We start from the raw sequence: 18028 nt of genomic DNA on the forward strand, positions 1-18028 counted from the left end.
ATGTTTACTTTATTTCTTAATAACACAAATGAAAGGATTTTCTAATCAGCCTTCAATGTTTCATCCTGCTGCAGTATCCGTTAAGAAAAAGAAAAGCTAAAAAACCTCTTATTTAGCTCAAATGCAGTTAAGCCTGCCACATCTGTTTCAGTCTGAGCCTGAACAGCTAACCTGTTATTGTCATGAATAAAATCGCCCAAGAAATCCACCCCGGTTAAAATACTGTGTTTAGTTATGAACGGTTAATGTTCTTATCCCATTTGTAAACCTTGTACCCCTTGTTTACTCCGATGGTTATTAGTAATGTTAATTACTTACCGGTTTCTGAAGTGTTTTAAAGGTTCTTATGAGACATTCCTGTACCCTTTCCCTTACTTCCTTGCTACTATGTAACAAAGCTGCTCCCATGGGGGCTGGGTCAGACTAACAAAAGCTACCCATTAGAAAGGTATGCCACAGACCGGGGCAACTCCCATGGACACTATGCCACACTAAAACAAAGAAACTCCCAGGAAGCTGTGCAACCAAGTAATATGCAAACTAAGGCATGCAGGACACCAAAACAACAAGCTAACAGAGGAAAAAAAGGAAAAGGAAACATAGTCTAGCAAGCTATGATAAAAGACCATCTCCCTGTTATAAATTATATTGCGATATTGACTTTCGCAGGTATTGAGATTAATATTATATGCTAAATACTTTTTAGCTATGTATGTACTTTTTTTCTTGCTAACAAGTTTTAAGCTTAAAAGAATTTCCTAGGTACAAAGCAAGGAAACCCCAGAGGGCAAATCTTTTTACTGCCGCTGAAAATTATTTTGTCTCTCTTTTCACAATATGAAATGCTGATCATCTCTCTGATGATTGCTAAAGAGTTATTGTGATGGTGTGTTTAGCTAAAGATCAGGCTCAGAACTGCCATGATTTCTTGTTCTTTTGAATTTGCCAAGAGTGCACATGTCTCTAGAAGTGCTTGTGTTGTTTTGTAGCTGTGCTTATTACAGAAGCAGAAGTGGACCCAGTTAAAAGATTAGAATTAGGATTGTTGGTGTTTTGAATTGAGAAGAGAATTGTGGAGACTCTAAACTTGGTCTATTTTAATAAGTACATGTGTTAATTTAGAGATGAGTCTTATTCTGTGAAAGAAGAGTTTGAAAACAATTGTAAGACTGGTTCTTGCTATAGATTGTTCATAGTATATAAGCTGCGAGTATTGTTGAAACATAAAGGTATTGTCAGAAACTTGTCAATGTATCTAAATGCCTGTAAGAATAAAAGACCTGATCATATCTTGTCATGAGAAAAGTTACACTAGAGATTATTCACATTAAGCAGCTGTGTGAGGACAGACTCCTTTGTACTTGTAGAAGAAAATTTAGAGAAGAATGATGTCTGTGTCTTCATTTCTAGCTTGACTGAAGATCTGTTCAAGGGAGTGGAAATGGTAACTGCAGGTTTGTTTTAGTTGGTAAAGGTAGCTGGCTAGTTGACTGGTCTCTCCGGCCTTTCTGCGGAGGTCATCTGCTCTGCATTGATGTGAGCTGTGTCTAGCGCCTTTGATGGCTTTGGGGAGGGTCCCCAAAAGGAGGTGTTGGAATTTGTAGTTGATTCTGAGGCAGAGTAATTTGTGTAGTGGAGATTCTGGAGGGATGTGGAGTAAAGAGTGGCGAGATGATAGTGGCAGAGAGAGAGAGAGAGGTTTGCGATCCCTTTCATTAGAGTTGTAGAGATTTTTAGAAAGAGAGCGAGAAGTGTCTTGTTGGCTCCGAGAGTGAGCACTGGCTTGTGGGGAGAAAAACTTTCAAGCGCGATTAGAGGTGAGAATTGTGCCCGAAATGGGGGATGTTAGGAGCATCTGGAGCGCTGGGTTAGGAGTTGCTAGGTTTAGGTGTTGTTTTATTGCTTTTATGTAAAGCGGCTGCAGCAGGACCCGGTCCCTGGAAGTGGCGAACAGCGGGGCCCAGAGCGGTGGTTCCTGGTCCTCTCCCACCCAATGTGAAGGGTGCAGAGCGTGGTTCGTGAGGGGCGCTGCTGGAGCGGGACCCGCCGTGCCTGTGCCGGGGTCTTGAGGGGTGCGGGGCTGCCGGCAGCGCTCGCCGGCCCAGCAGCGGCGCTGGGTGCCGTTTGCTGCTGAGGAGCAAGCTGGCCCAGCAGAGGAGCCCCAGACCAGAGCGCTGTGGACTCCGGGCTCTGCCCCTCGGCTGTGGTGGGAGCTGAGTGTGTTTGAAAATGCCAGTCCTGTGTGTGAAGGGACGGCACAGCGGGGAGAGAGGGGACACGGGCTTTGCCCCAGGGTCGGCACGCAAGTGACAGCCTATGGGCCCCTCCCTGCAGAGTGAACTGCTCAAACAGCCTGCTCGGCCCAGAGTTGCGGCAGCAGGGGTGGGGGAGAGAGATAGCCTGAAAAACTGCTGTGAATGGGAAAGAAGGAACGGAACAAAAGCTGAGAAACAGACCGGTGGATGATGAGACCAAAGCAAAAGTAGTCTCGCTTGCTAGGTTCTGAAAACCTCATCAAGGTGTTTAATTTCTTGAAATAGGATCTCTTTTTCTCTTATTTTTTCTTCCCTTTCTTTCTTTTACTCTTGTTGTTAAAAAGAAGGGGTTTGTTCTAAGAAACCGATAAAAGAAGTTTGTGAAGCTAAACAAGTAAATATTAACCAAAGGGTAAAAAGGTAATAAATGTAATTTATTTGAAGTTAAAACCAACCTAGCCTTTCTTGTTTAACTAATTTGAACGCGCAGAAAGATTGGCTCCTAGGTTTACTGTTAAATTTCGTTTAACCCAAGAATTTTAAAGAATACTGATGGAAAATTTTGATGTGATGTTTTCACTCTCCCTGTGTTATTAAGAAATCGTTTTCAGGTACTACTGAAAGAGTGAAGTTGGATTCACACCAATAAGATCAAAAGACCTGAGGACTGGACTATAACACCCAAACCGAGTGATACCAACTGGACTCTTGGATAGAGACCGGCGGTAATGAACTGAGACAATCCAAATAATCCAAGGCATGAGCTAAGAATCACGCCTGAGAAGTAAGACCAAGCCTGTATCAGTAGTTTCAAGTCCTGCCTGGACAAGTTCTGAGACACTTTCAATATCCACCTTGGGGAGGAAAACTCCCACTCCAAACAGGAGGATTGGGGCTGTGTTGATTGGGAGATCCTCATATATTTTTGCTTTTGCCTGTGATGTGTATAAAGGAGGGGAGAAAACCACAACTTCCATCAGTGCCACATCATATACCTTGTCTAAATCATCCCAATACGAGACATGCTACCTGGATTAAATATAAGTGTTGAAATTAGAGAAAAATAGGTATTGTGGTTCACAAAGTTAAGCCTCTCATTGCAGGAAGTGTTGTGTGCCAAATCTATTAAGAATAACTTAAATGATAACTTTTTTTTACAGATGGGAAATTACTAGTGCGTGTTGAGTGGGAAATACCTGAGGAACGGTGAGAAACTGCTGTTAAAAGGTGTCAAAAGAAATTTGCTTGGAAATAACAAAAGAGGAAGTGACAAGGAAATAGGGGGCAAGACCAGACTGACCACTACAACTCGCCACCGAGAAGAATATAAAACACCTGCTGTGAGCTGCAACCTCATAGGCAGGATTGGTGGGGGTGTAAGCCATACTGGACCCCTATTATTCCTTCTTCTGTCACTTATCCTTTTCCCTTTTGGGACACCAGCAAAGCCATGTTACAAATGCTATCGAAAGCTTTACATGGAAAGACACTGGGGTTTCTTTCTTATTACCCACACCAGTATCAATAGTCACTGCTATAACCCATCCAAGTTAAGTACCTGTATGCATAAAAGGAAAAATATTAGACCACAGAAAATCTAGGAACAAGTAGTAACAGATTAGAAAACAACTGCCCAAAAGGAGAAAAAGATGGATTTGCTTCACAGTTGTTGCCAGGAGAAATAAGCAAGATTTGGTAAGAGAGCAAATGGTAAGTGAAAAGATAAAGCCAACACAGCAACCTAGACCTGTATTAACCTCATGTCAGGACCTGTAAGCAAAGCTCAAACAGCAATTAAATGGAGAAAATTTCTTCATGAAGTGAGAAATACTCCTGGTAAAAAGTATAAAGTTGGTAATAAAAATTTTACATAGTAAGTTCTAGAGAAACCAACTCTGTATTAGACCCAAAGGAAAGTAAAAGAAAAAATGTGTATATGGTAATAGAACCAGATTCTCCCAGTGTAATAGTACAGGGAAAAATCCTTACTCTGGAATCCCAGAAATAGCCAAATTTTGGGGAAATATAAATCAACAGAAAAATGACTATTAGAAAGCACCAGATGTCTTATTTTGGGATATGTGAGAAAAGGGCATACCCAAAGCTCCCTTCGCAATGGAAGGGGAGTTGTACTCTGGGAATGATTCAACCAGGATTTTTCCTTTTATCAGGACGAGACAGAAATCAATTGGGGGTGTTGGTTTTTGAGGACCTAGAAAGAAATAAAAGGAAATGGTTTGGAGCACCTGAAAAATGGGGAGATGAGAAATGGCCCCTGAACGCATATTGGAAACATTCTTGGGCACAAGATGGAAGTTGGGGATATCGAACCCCAATTTTTGCATTATGAAACTCCAAGCTGTTGTAGAAATCATAACCAATGAAACAGCTGGAGCTATGGAATTAATAGCCAGTCAGTGATGCAAAGCCACAGCTGAAATATATCAAAATAAGCTGGCTTTAGACTATTTATTGGCTAAAAGAGGGGGTGTTCTGTGAGAAAATTAATACATAAGATTGTTGTTTTCAATGACAATAAAAATGCCGTTCTAGATATCGCCAAGGATATCAGAAAAATGGCCCATGTGCCAGTCCAAAAATGAAAATCAGTAATGACCACTAACTGGTGGGATAATGTATCGGGGATAGAGTAGTAGAAAAAGCTAAATTTCTTCCCCTTGTAGCAGTGCTACAGCTGGTTTAATATTTCTTCCTTGTTTAATCCCCTGTTTAATTTGGCTAATCACCAAAGTAGTGCAAGGCATGCAAATAGTAGAAATGCCTACAGACTCAAAATTGGCTACATCTGGAACGGCACAAAAAAATCATTGTATTAAGAAAACAAAATAATGTGAAAGATCCGTTGGAAGAAGCTAAATTGATTTGTGAAAAAAAAAATGAACGAGTGCTAGAAGCTAGAAAACAAGAATTATTGCTCAAGCCAAATGATTTATAAAAAAAGAAGAGGAGGGGTTTGTTATAAATTATATTGTGATATTGGCTTTCGCAGGTATTAAGATGAATATTGTATGCTAAATACTTTTTAGCTATGTATGTACTTTTTTTCTTGCTAACAAGTTTTAAGCTTAAAAGAATTTCCTAGGTACAAAGCAAGGAAACCCCAGAGGGCAAAGACAGTGGGGCCCAAGCTGCTTATCAAGAGAACAATAGAGCCCAAACTGTTATCAGCAGAAGATATGAAGCCCAGCTGCCCTCAGAGGAAGGATGAGGGGCCCGGACTGTTATCAATACTGACCATTTGCAGAAGAAAGGAAACCAGACTCAAAATAATGGTGGTCAGCAAAAATAATGATGACCAGCAGAAATAATGATTGTCAGCAAAAATAAAATCTATACATATCATGTTCTAAATAGGTGGAACCAGGGAGGGGACATGCTTTGAATATGCATTAAACCTTCACAGCAGGAGGGGATAAAAAGAGTGTTCCCAAGATACCAGGGGTGTTCCTGGCAACCCGCCAGGGCACCCGGCCGTTTTAACCCTTTGCTTTATTTCCTTTGTCTCCTAATTGTCTTTTTGTTTATATTAAACTTTTTATAATTTATTAAGTGAATCTCATTTTTAATATCCCTGCATCACCTAAGCCTGCTTAGAAACCATCTTCCTGCATCACCATGACCTAAAGAGGACTGGAAAGGACTGACCCCCCTAGACAACGAGCCAGAACAACAGGCCTCCTGGCTACTCTCATGAGGACAGAAGCCTCAGCTCTGCAGCATGTGCTGCAAAGCTGAATTGTGCCTCCTCCTTGGAGCTGCCAGTGTGGGAACGGCCGTGGTGCAAGCAACCCCTTGGGCCCCCCCCCGCCCCAAGAGCTGAATCGTAATAAAGGCATCAAACAGGGGTCTTGTCTCCTGGCCAATTTCTTTCATTATCACTAGGTTCTGATGGCCTGCATGGCTCGAGTAAAATCTTGTTTCATTTCGAAGATATCTCAGCCCCTCTGCAGGACTCAAATGACACAAGTTCCCCTCCCTTCTTCTGTGAAGGGGTCCAATCCTCCATAAGGAGCCAACATACCTCAGTCAAAAGAAAGAGTAACTGTGATAAATGTGGCATTGGATAAAAATTCGTGAAGGAGAATAAAGAAATATATGTTATATTTATAATAATGTAAAGATATAAAATGTAGTATGATCTAAAGATTCCTTCCCGAGTCAAGCAGTAACGATCCACTCAGGCGGTAACGATCCACAACGACGCTTATCAGCCCGAGATAAAGAGCAGGACACGAGCAATCAAGTCAGACAATGAGAGTAGCCCGACTGAGATATCCATCTGCTTTCGCACCGGACCTGGACACTCCACCCCAGGAGTCCACCCAAAAGATGCAATCAGAAGGCACCCAGGACCATTCGCATGTGAAAGGACTCTGCCCAGTTGACTATTGACTCAGCTCCACGGATCCGGGAAATCTATTCAACCGCACATCTAGACTCTTTGTTGGACAGTGAGTACTCCGGGTTTTGCCTCAGGATACGAAAATCCCTATAAAAACCCCCGGACTTCGTGGATTTGGGAAAATCTGTACCTCTGGGTATAGACCCCTGTCCACCCGGCGCTGCGCTGATTTATTTTATTGTGGTTTTTTCTCTCGTTGCTTGTGATTGAAATTGTTTTATAATAAATTGCTTTTTATATTAACCTTATTTTGCTACCCCGTTTATAACAGTAACCAACTGGGCAAAAATGAGCTCCTGTTTTGTGAAAGACTCTTAACCAGTTTAAAAGCAACCTCTTTAGTTTAATGAGATTATGTCCTCTATTGCATGTCTGAGCACAACTCTTACTACCACTGAAAAGGTTTCCCTCTCCCCACAAGAGTTTTTCTTAAGCAGGTATGTATGTTAGCCTTCCGTCACACAAGCTGTGTACTGCATGTAAGTACTTACATCTGTGGAAGCTCAAAGCTGAATGCATATTCATGCCTTCCTGAATGAATGGTGTAAAGGCCTTCTTCAGAATTGTCATCATCTAGAAGGGAAAAACCCAATATGCTATTCCACCTGTGAACATTTTACATAGCATAATATATTATATAGGTTTATTTTCCAGAATAAGAGGGATTTATACATTCTTTACAATACTAAGAATACAGTGTCTCAGAAACAAGTCTCTCCAGTCCATTTGTATTAACTGCTAGATGTATCGCTGCAGAACTTTTAAGGTTAGGTGAGATTCCAAGATTCGCCTGACATAAAAGCAGAAGTTAACTTGTTTTAATTTATGATCTTGATTCCAAGTACTGACATAGTTGTAACTGCTGCCATTTCAAGGTCTGCCCGAAAGATCTGTAATGGAAACTGTTTTCCAATATGACTTCTAGTTAAAATGAAATAGAGCTCTCTAATAGTATTAAGTGATCTTAGTATTGTCTGCTACATTAATCGATTACACGTAGTAATTCAGCTTCCTCCTATCACCTGCCTAGCAAGTGTCCAAAAATTGTTTTTTTTAAAGAGTGCGCAAGCACCGCCTAGAAAGTACCAAACAAATTCAGGGGCACGAGAAGTGGCAAGCTGCCCAATTAATGTTGTTAAGAGCTAATGTATCAAAAATTCAAAGTTTAGCTTGATTTTGCTTGGATAGAAAAGACCCAAACATTTCCTAATTTCAATGAGAAAGCTGACCTTGTTTTATAGTCATGATTCCTTGTATTGCTTTAAATGCCCCAATAAATTTGTGGTTTGTTCCAATATAATTACCATGAACCCAGAAAAACCCCCGCTGATTCCAACAGAATAGAAAGTTATTTAGATAAAACAATTGAGCATTTCATATACAAAAGGGTTGGCATAATAAAGGCACATATAGTGGGATTACACAAAAGAGCCTTCCTGTTGTTAATAGTCTGAAGCATCATGAAGGAACAGTGCTACATTTTAAGATTTTTTTAGTTCCCACTGTTCTACAAAAGTGCTGATGCTCCAATTTCTTTAGTGCACCAGAAATGCTGAAACAAACCTATGCAAAAATATAAAACCCCTAGATCACTATTTACACAAATGCACCTGCAGCACGTAATGTCACTAAATAACGATCTTTGACACACTGAAAGAGCAAAGCAATGGGTATAATACTTTTTTGTTGTTGTTGTTAAGAAGCGCTTGGAGGGCTTTGTTTTTAATTAAAAATAATAGTGTTTTCCTTGAACATACATTTTTTCATCCTTTCTTTACTTCCTGTCAGATCAGCAGTCCCATTGAGCCTGAACAGCAGCAGCAGAATTATGGTAAGCAAATACTGAGCTGTCAGTCACAGACTAGGCTGGAGCAGGAGAGGACTGGCCTAAACAGGCACGAGCACATCCCCTGCCAACCACTCATATACATACAGTATACATTACACCCCGCTACATTTGCTCAGCAACTCTGCTCACAGTCTGGCCTGACTACCACAGAGGTAAGGAGAGAGGGGGAGGGCATGACCCATGCCTCACCGTCCGCTCTCCTCATACCACAGGGCCATGCTGCCGGCTTGTCCCGTGCAGACACCCCAATCCTGCACTTCTCTGAGGAGCATGTGCTGACCATTACTGAAAGGCAATTACAGATAGTGATGGCCAGGGGCGTGAGACAGGAGAGAGAACCGAGTGAGCGATGCAAGAGGCTGCAGGGCCGTGTGTCCCAACAGCCGCCCCTGCTCACAACTCCTTGCTGGCCCAGTGGATGTGCATGGCAGAAGCTTGAATACTTCTGTCTGTCTCCAGAGGTGAGCATTCCCAAGAAAGGCAGTGTGCCTTCTGGAGCCACTTCGCTCCGCCCCTCAGCACAAACACACTAGAGAGCGGGCAAAGGAGCTTCCCCCACGTCCCAGCCCACTACAATCAACGGCTGGCATCACCTTAGCAACAGGCTAACAAACCCCAGCAGGCCAATGACAAGGCAGGGACAGGGAGTGGTCTTCTAGACTATGCTAGGGTACAAGGCGTAGAGTTAAACTCCACTCTGCTGTGCAGCGAGTGTTCACAGTCCTGCCGCTGCAGCCAAGGGAAGGACAGTGGTGTCCCGGGACAACTGCTTAAGACTGTACGTGCTGCACATGCAGCACCAGTCTTGCTTCTGGTGTCGGAACGTGTCATATCTGTCCCTTCCCTGCCACCTTTTGTTCCCTTTCCAGACAAAACCAAGCACCTACTATCGAGGTCAGCATTTGGATCTACAGGCCACATACAAAGTCATTGCTGCTGCTTAAGCTGACAGACGCATAGGATCGCCTTTTTACTCGTAAGGATACATCCTGCTATGAATGACTCATGCATGCTTGAATGTTTCTGTCATCTGCAAGCCAGAGGTGAATGAATTTTTCACATGAGAGAATTATTCCTAAGGCAGCAGTATAAAGAACGCTTGAGCTAGAAAGACACCCCATGAGTGACCCGAGCTTGCTTGCATCACGGTAACATAATTAAAATCGATAGCAACTGCTATTTGCAGAGGATCTCTGCAGTAAATATACTTCAAATTAAAAAGCCAAAACAAAAACACACACACACACAAAAACCACACACCACCCCCCAAAAAAAGCCAAAACAACACACCAAAACACCCAACGAAATTATGTACTCAGTTTTAACATTTCCTCGTCCTAGGAATTGAGTCATCACCACCACCTGACGTGTGCAACCAATCTGCGGAGAGAAGGAATACTCCCTCCCTTCTTCCCAGGACTGGCCCCAAACAGGATTGAACCGCTTCTAACAAAGGGTAGAAACTTCAGAAATAACAAGCTTAGAGTCCCTTGTACTTTCACAACGTAACTATGCAAACAATAGATTAGCAAATTTAAGATCCACAATCCCACTCACAATGTAATACTCCATTTCCATACACAAAAATAAGGGAATTTGCAGGGCACTTTCCATTACTATAGGGGCTTAGCAGACTAGATTTTCACTGAATGCAGGTTCCAGAACTCCTCAGCTCAGAAGCGATGCTCCAATCATACAACCACGACCTCTTATTTGGCCTTTCAGACAGGTTTTTACATCTGGGCCCCCCACGTAGGAGTTGAATAAAAGAAATTAAAGTAATTTACAAGTATACTAGTTTAGAACAAAGGAAGAAATGGAAAATTACGGGTGCGGTGGTGATAGCACATCAAAGTAATCCACAGGAAATCTTTTATCTGCTAACAATGAATCAACCTTAAAAATAATTCTGCAAGTCAGACCTGTATCTGTTATGCGTCCAAAAAGTATAATGTTACATTTTAATTACACTTATGATTTGATAGGATGCTACCAAGAAAGTAATTTATTACATATCTGGTTTTGATTTAACGGCTATTTTCCCCATAGAGAAACAAATCACGCTAATATCACTAAGAAAAAAAAAAAACAAACAACAAAACAAAACAACGAAAAAACATTGTATATTTAAAAACACATATTAAAAACAATGCAAATCCTTATGAAAAGACTGTTAAAAGGCAGGTATTTTTTAAAAAAAGTCCTGTTTTCAGGTAATTTGAAAATGCACCTCAACATGTTTTTAAGTAAACGTTCAAATAATCAAAAATACAACCTAAGAATGCAACCAGCATTTCCTCATCTTTAGAAATAGGGAACGCTCTGAGACTGCATATTAAAAAGGGATAAACCAAGCAAAGATGCATATTTTTTTTCTGGAAATATGTCTGCATGTAGTGAATGAATAAGCGAAAAGCTTACCTCTTCCATGCCCAACTAGAACGTCCTTATGGTTAAAATACTCTATTTCTTCGGTGTAATTTTGTGTATAGGCAGTGTTGGATCCAGCATTTCTAGATTCGCTCCAACGTACTTTTGCATGTCCTCTTGCATGAATTTTAAGAGCTTTCACTCTAATTTCCCCAGTAACTTCAAAACTGATCCTTCCTGAGACTGTGTCCCCGCTAGAATACACGGGGATATTGCTGTTACTGAGACAGTCAAAGCTTATTGTCAAACTCTTCACCTTCCCCAGCACCATGATTTTTAACGGAGTGCATAAAAATATACTGTAAGGAAAACAAAAAAATAGTCAAGGTCTCATACAAAACGCGACCTTCGCTTTACACTGAACAACACCTCTGCTGCGTAAAGAGCCTGCCAACAAGATCAGCGTGTCCCCTACGAACACTTCATCGGAATGACTGTGAAGACAACGGCAGCCGCCCAACACTTGCGATATCCTTACAAAGGCAGCTGGACCGCACGCTGCCAGCTCACTTTAAGAACAGCTTTGTGAAAAAAAAAAAAAAAAACAAAAAAACACCACCCCCGCGCATGCGCAAAGCGAGTCGTGGCGGCGGTTTCCTCCACCGCTTGCGTGTCTTTCCTGTCGCGTTCGTTTTTCTTGTGTTATTACTTCTGTCTGTCTCGTGCAGAGAGAGCACTCCCTGGTGGAGTCAGGGCTCTACTGCGAGTTCGCAGTACAGTATTGAGATACGTACTGAAGAACTGAGAGAAAAACGTCTGGGGGGCCGGGGTGGGGGTGGTGCGAGGGCTCCTTGTCAGGAGGGTCGTCTCGTCTCTTCTCGTCTCATCGCCTGGCACGGCTTGGGGATCCTGGCTGGCTGGTTGGGAGGTTGTCTCGGAAGAAGCTGGCAGCTGAAATCGGGCAGCAGTCGGTGGGCACCAGGCCCCGGATTCTGGCAGCCGGCGGCATGGGTTCTCCCCCTCAGCCAGGGGTTGCCTGGCTAACAGTAAAGATCGCAACGATTCTGTCGGGGAAATGCTCGGCACGTCGCTCAGTTACAGACGTTACCCAAAACTTTTGTTCGTGAAGCGGATAATCCTAAGCAAATTATAGACAGAGCCTCGGCAGGTGAGGGGGGCACGGCTGCCTTTGCCGGCCTCCCCCCCTCCTCTTGCAGCACCTGCCACATTAACTGAGGAGCGAGGGTACAAAAGTGTGGCATTATCAAAAGTAAACATCTAAACCTCTATCAATGTGAAGTTTTCTATTAGTAGCCCTAACTTGCCTATTTCCCACAACAACATCAGCAACAAACAAACCAGACACCAGACTAAGATTTATATTACGTACATTTAAAAGTATTAAAATAGAAAACTATTGCAGGTGCTGCAAGAGGAGGGGGGGAGGCCGGCAAAGGCAGCCGTGCCCCCCTCACCTGCCGAGGCTCTGTCTATAATTTGCTTAGGATTATCCGCTTCACGAACAAAAGTTTTGGGTAACGTCTGTAACTGAGCGACGTGCCGAGCATTTCCCCGACAGAATCGTTGCGATCTTTACTGTTAGCCAGGCAACCCCTGGCTGAGGGGGAGAACCCATGCCGCCGGCTGCCAGAATCCGGGGCCTGGTGCCCACCGACTGCTGCCCGATTTCAGCTGCCAGCTTCTTCCGAGACAACCTCCCAACCAGCCAGCCAGGATCCCCAAGCCGTGCCAGGCGATGAGACGAGAAGAGACGAGACGACCCTCCTGACAAGGAGCCCTCGCACCACCCCCACCCCGGCCCCCCAGACGTTTTTCTCTCAGTTCTTCAGTACGTATCTCAATACTGTACTGCGAACTCGCAGTAGAGCCCTGACTCCACCAGGGAGTGCTCTCTCTGCACGAGACAGACAGAAGTAATAACACAAGAAAAACGAACGCGACAGGAAAGACACGCAAGCGGTGGAGGAAACCGCCGCCACGACTCGCTTTGCGCATGCGCGGGGGTGGTGTTTTTTTTGTTTTTTTTTTTTTGGTTTTTTTTTTTTCACAAAGCTGTTCTTAAAGTGAGCTGGCAGCGTGCGGTCCAGCTGCCTTTGTAAGGATATCGCAAGTGTTGGGCGGCTGCCGTTGTCTTCACAGTCATTCCGATGAAGTGTTCGTAGGGGACACGCTGATCTTGTTGGCAGGCTCTTTACGCAGCAGAGGTGTTGTTCAGTGTAAAGCGAAGGTCGCGTTTTGTATGAGACCTTGACTATTTTTTTGTTTTCCTTACAGTATATTTTTATGCACTCCGTTAAAAATCATGGTGCTGGGGAAGGTGAAGAGTTTGACAATAAGCTTTGACTGTCTCAGTAACAGCAATATCCCCGTGTATTCTAGCGGGGACACAGTCTCAGGAAGGATCAGTTTTGAAGTTACTGGGGAAATTAGAGTGAAAGCTCTTAAAATTCATGCAAGAGGACATGCAAAAGTACGTTGGAGCGAATCTAGAAATGCTGGATCCAACACTGCCTATACACAAAATTACACCGAAGAAATAGAGTATTTTAACCATAAGGACGTTCTAGTTGGGCATGGAAGAGGTAAGCTTTTCGCTTATTCATTCACTACATGCAGACATATTTCCAGAAAAAAAATATGCATCTTTGCTTGGTTTATCCCTTTTTAATATGCAGTCTCAGAGCGTTCCCTATTTCTAAAGATGAGGAAATGCTGGTTGCATTCTTAGGTTGTATTTTTGATTATTTGAACGTTTACTTAAAAACATGTTGAGGTGCATTTTCAAATTACCTGAAAACAGGACTTTTTTTAAAAAATACCTGCCTTTTAACAGTCTTTTCATAAGGATTTGCATTGTTTTTAATATGTGTTTTTAAATATACAATGTTTTTTCGTTGTTTTGTTTTGTTGTTTGTTTTTTTTTTTTCTTAGTGATATTAGCGTGATTTGTTTCTCTATGGGGAAAATAGCCGTTAAATCAAAACCAGATATGTAATAAATTACTTTCTTGGTAGCATCCTATCAAATCATAAGTGTAATTAAAATGTAACATTATACTTTTTGGACGCATAACAGATACAGGTCTGACTTGCAGAATTATTTTTAAGGTTGATTCATTGTTAGCAGATAAAAGATTTCCTGTGGATTACTTTGATGTGCTATCACCACCGCACCCGTAATTTTCCATTTCTTCCTTTGTTCTAAACTAGTATACTTGTAAATTACTTTAATTTCTTTTATTCAACTCCTACGTGGGGGGCCCAGATGTAAAAACCTGTCTGAAAGGCCAAATAAGAGGTCGTGGTTGTATGATTGGAGCATCGCTTCTGAGCTGAGGAGTTCTGGAACCTGCATTCAGTGAAAATCTAGTCTGCTAAGCCCCTATAGTAATGGAAAGTGCCCTGCAAATTCCCTTATTTTTGTGTATGGAAATGGAGTATTACATTGTGAGTGGGATTGTGGATCTTAAATTTGCTAATCTATTGTTTGCATAGTTACGTTGTGAAAGTACAAGGGACTCTAAGCTTGTTATTTCTGAAGTTTCTACCCTTTGTTAGAAGCGGTTCAATCCTGTTTGGGGCCAGTCCTGGGAAGAAGGGAGGGAGTATTCCTTCTCTCCGCAGATTGGTTGCACACGTCAGGTGGTGGTGATGACTCAATTCCTAGGACGAGGAAATGTTAAAACTGAGTACATAATTTCGTTGGGTGTTTTGGTGTGTTGTTTTGGCTTTTTTTGGGGGGTGGTGTGTGGTTTTTGTGTGTGTGTGTGTTTTTGTTTTGGCTTTTTAATTTGAAGTATATTTACTGCAGAGATCCTCTGCAAATAGCAGTTGCTATCGATTTTAATTATGTTACCGTGATGCAAGCAAGCTCGGGTCACTCATGGGGTGTCTTTCTAGCTCAAGCGTTCTTTATACTGCTGCCTTAGGAATAATTCTCTCATGTGAAAAATTCATTCACCTCTGGCTTGCAGATGACAGAAACATTCAAGCATGCATGAGTCATTCATAGCAGGATGTATCCTTACGAGTAAAAAGGCGATCCTATGCGTCTGTCAGCTTAAGCAGCAGCAATGACTTTGTATGTGGCCTGTAGATCCAAATGCTGACCTCGATAGTAGGTGCTTGGTTTTGTCTGGAAAGGGAACAAAAGGTGGCAGGGAAGGGACAGATATGACACGTTCCGACACCAGAAGCAAGACTGGTGCTGCATGTGCAGCACGTACAGTCTTAAGCAGTTGTCCCGGGACACCACTGTCCTTCCCTTGGCTGCAGCGGCAGGACTGTGAACACTCGCTGCACAGCAGAGTGGAGTTTAACTCTACGCCTTGTACCCTAGCATAGTCTAGAAGACCACTCCCTGTCCCTGCCTTGTCATTGGCCTGCTGGGGTTTGTTAGCCTGTTGCTAAGGTGATGCCAGCCGTTGATTGTAGTGGGCTGGGACGTGGGGGAAGCTCCTTTGCCCGCTCTCTAGTGTGTTTGTGCTGAGGGGCGGAGCGAAGTGGCTCCAGAAGGCACACTGCCTTTCTTGGGAATGCTCACCTCTGGAGACAGACAGAAGTATTCAAGCTTCTGCCATGCACATCCACTGGGCCAGCAAGGAGTTGTGAGCAGGGGCGGCTGTTGGGACACACGGCCCTGCAGCCTCTTGCATCGCTCACTCGGTTCTCTCTCCTGTCTCACGCCCCTGGCCATCACTATCTGTAATTGCCTTTCAGTAATGGTCAGCACATGCTCCTCAGAGAAGTGCAGGATTGGGGTGTCTGCACGGGACAAGCCGGCAGCATGGCCCTGTGGTATGAGGAGAGCGGACGGTGAGGCATGGGTCATGCCCTCCCCCTCTCTCCTTACCTCTGTGGTAGTCAGGCCAGACTGTGAGCAGAGTTGCTGAGCAAATGTAGCGGGGTGTAATGTATACTGTATGTATATGAGTGGTTGGCAGGGGATGTGCTCGTGCCTGTTTAGGCCAGTCCTCTCCTGCTCCAGCCTAGTCTGTGACTGACAGCTCAGTATTTGCTTACCATAATTCTGCTGCTGCTGTTCAGGCTCAATGGGACTGCTGATCTGACAGGAAGTAAAGAAAGGATGAAAAAATGTATGTTCAAGGAAAACACTATTATTTTTAATTAAAAACAAAGCCCTCCAAGCGCTTCTTAACAACAACAACAAAAAAGTATTATACCCATTGCTTTGCTCTTTCAGTGTGTCAAAGATCGTTATTTAGTGACATTACGTGCTGCAGGTGCATTTGTGTAAATAGTGATCTAGGGGTTTTATATTTTTGCATAGGTTTGTTTCAGCATTTCTGGTGCACTAAAGAAATTGGAGCATCAGCACTTTTGTAGAACAGTGGGAACTAAAAAAATCTTAAAATGTAGCACTGTTCCTTCATGATGCTTCAGACTATTAACAACAGGAAGGCTCTTTTGTGTAATCCCACTATATGTGCCTTTATTATGCCAACCCTTTTGTATATGAAATGCTCAATTGTTTTATCTAAATAACTTTCTATTCTGTTGGAATCAGCGGGGGTTTTTCTGGGTTCATGGTAATTATATTGGAACAAACCACAAATTTATTGGGGCATTTAAAGCAATACAAGGAATCATGACTATAAAACAAGGTCAGCTTTCTCATTGAAATTAGGAAATGTTTGGGTCTTTTCTATCCAAGCAAAATCAAGCTAAACTTTGAATTTTTGATACATTAGCTCTTAACAACATTAATTGGGCAGCTTGCCACTTCTCGTGCCCCTGAATTTGTTTGGTACTTTCTAGGCGGTGCTTGCGCACTCTTTAAAAAAAACAATTTTTGGACACTTGCTAGGCAGGTGATAGGAGGAAGCTGAATTACTACGTGTAATCGATTAATGTAGCAGACAATACTAAGATCACTTAATACTATTAGAGAGCTCTATTTCATTTTAACTAGAAGTCATATTGGAAAACAGTTTCCATTACAGATCTTTCGGGCAGACCTTGAAATGGCAGCAGTTACAACTATGTCAGTACTTGGAATCAAGATCATAAATTAAAACAAGTTAACTTCTGCTTTTATGTCAGGCGAATCTTGGAATCTCACCTAACCTTAAAAGTTCTGCAGCGATACATCTAGCAGTTAATACAAATGGACTGGAGAGACTTGTTTCTGAGACACTGTATTCTTAGTATTGTAAAGAATGTATAAATCCCTCTTATTCTGGAAAATAAACCTATATAATATATTATGCTATGTAAAATGTTCACAGGTGGAATAGCATATTGGGTTTTTCCCTTCTAGATGATGACAATTCTGAAGAAGGCCTTTACACCATTCATTCAGGAAGGCATGAATATGCATTCAGCTTTGAGCTTCCACAGATGTAAGTACTTACATGCAGTACACAGCTTGTGTGACGGAAGGCTAACATACATACCTGCTTAAGAAAAACTCTTGTGGGGAGAGGGAAACCTTTTCAGTGGTAGTAAGAGTTGTGCTCAGACATGCAATAGAGGACATAATCTCATTAAACTAAAGAGGTTGCTTTTAAACTGGTTAAGAGTCTTTCACAAAACAGGAGCTCATTTTTGCCCAGTTGGTTACTGTTATAAACGGGGTAGCAAAATAAGGTTAATATAAAAAGCAATTTATTATAAAACAATTTCAATCACAAGCAACGAGAGAAAAAACCACAATAAAATAAATCAGCGCAGCGCCGGGTGGACAGGGGTCTATACCCAGAGGTACAGATTTTCCCAAATCCACGAAGTCCGGGGGTTTTTATAGGGATTTTCGTATCCTGAGGCAAAACCCGGAGTACTCACTGTCCAACAAAGAGTCTAGATGTGCGGTTGAATAGATTTCCCGGATCCGTGGAGCTGAGTCAATAGTCAACTGGGCAGAGTCCTTTCACATGCGAATGGTCCTGGGTGCCTTCTGATTGCATCTTTTGGGTGGACTCCTGGGGTGGAGTGTCCAGGTCCGGTGCGAAAGCAGATGGATATCTCAGTCGGGCTACTCTCATTGTCTGACTTGATTGCTCGTGTCCTGCTCTTTATCTCGGGCTGATAAGCGTCGTTGTGGATCGTTACCGCCTGAGTGGATCGTTACTGCTTGACTCGGGAAGGAATC

General features: G+C 42.7%; 1 protein-coding gene and 1 long non-coding RNA gene across 2 annotated transcripts in view; one reads left to right on the top strand and one right to left on the bottom strand.

The window, feature by feature from the left end:
• LOC131592504 (arrestin domain-containing protein 3-like) overlaps positions 1 to 11644 on the bottom strand; it is a 65816-nt gene extending 54172 nt beyond the window's left edge. The window contains exons 1-2 of the mRNA XM_058864055.1: positions 10949 to 11644; positions 7170 to 7251 (exon numbers count right to left, since the gene is read on the bottom strand). Of these exons, the coding sequence (XP_058720038.1) occupies positions 7170 to 7251; positions 10949 to 11228 (362 nt within the window). The 5' untranslated portion in view covers positions 11229 to 11644. The remainder of the gene's footprint in view (positions 1 to 7169; positions 7252 to 10948) is intronic.
• The window catches only part of LOC131592520 (uncharacterized), a 189138-nt gene that overhangs the window by 71711 nt on the left and 99399 nt on the right, over positions 1 to 18028 (top strand). The gene's annotated exons all lie outside the window — the stretch shown is intronic.

This window comes from Poecile atricapillus, chromosome W (assembly GCF_030490865.1).
Source record: "Poecile atricapillus isolate bPoeAtr1 chromosome W, bPoeAtr1.hap1, whole genome shotgun sequence".
Classification (NCBI taxonomy): Eukaryota; Metazoa; Chordata; class Aves; order Passeriformes; family Paridae; genus Poecile; species Poecile atricapillus.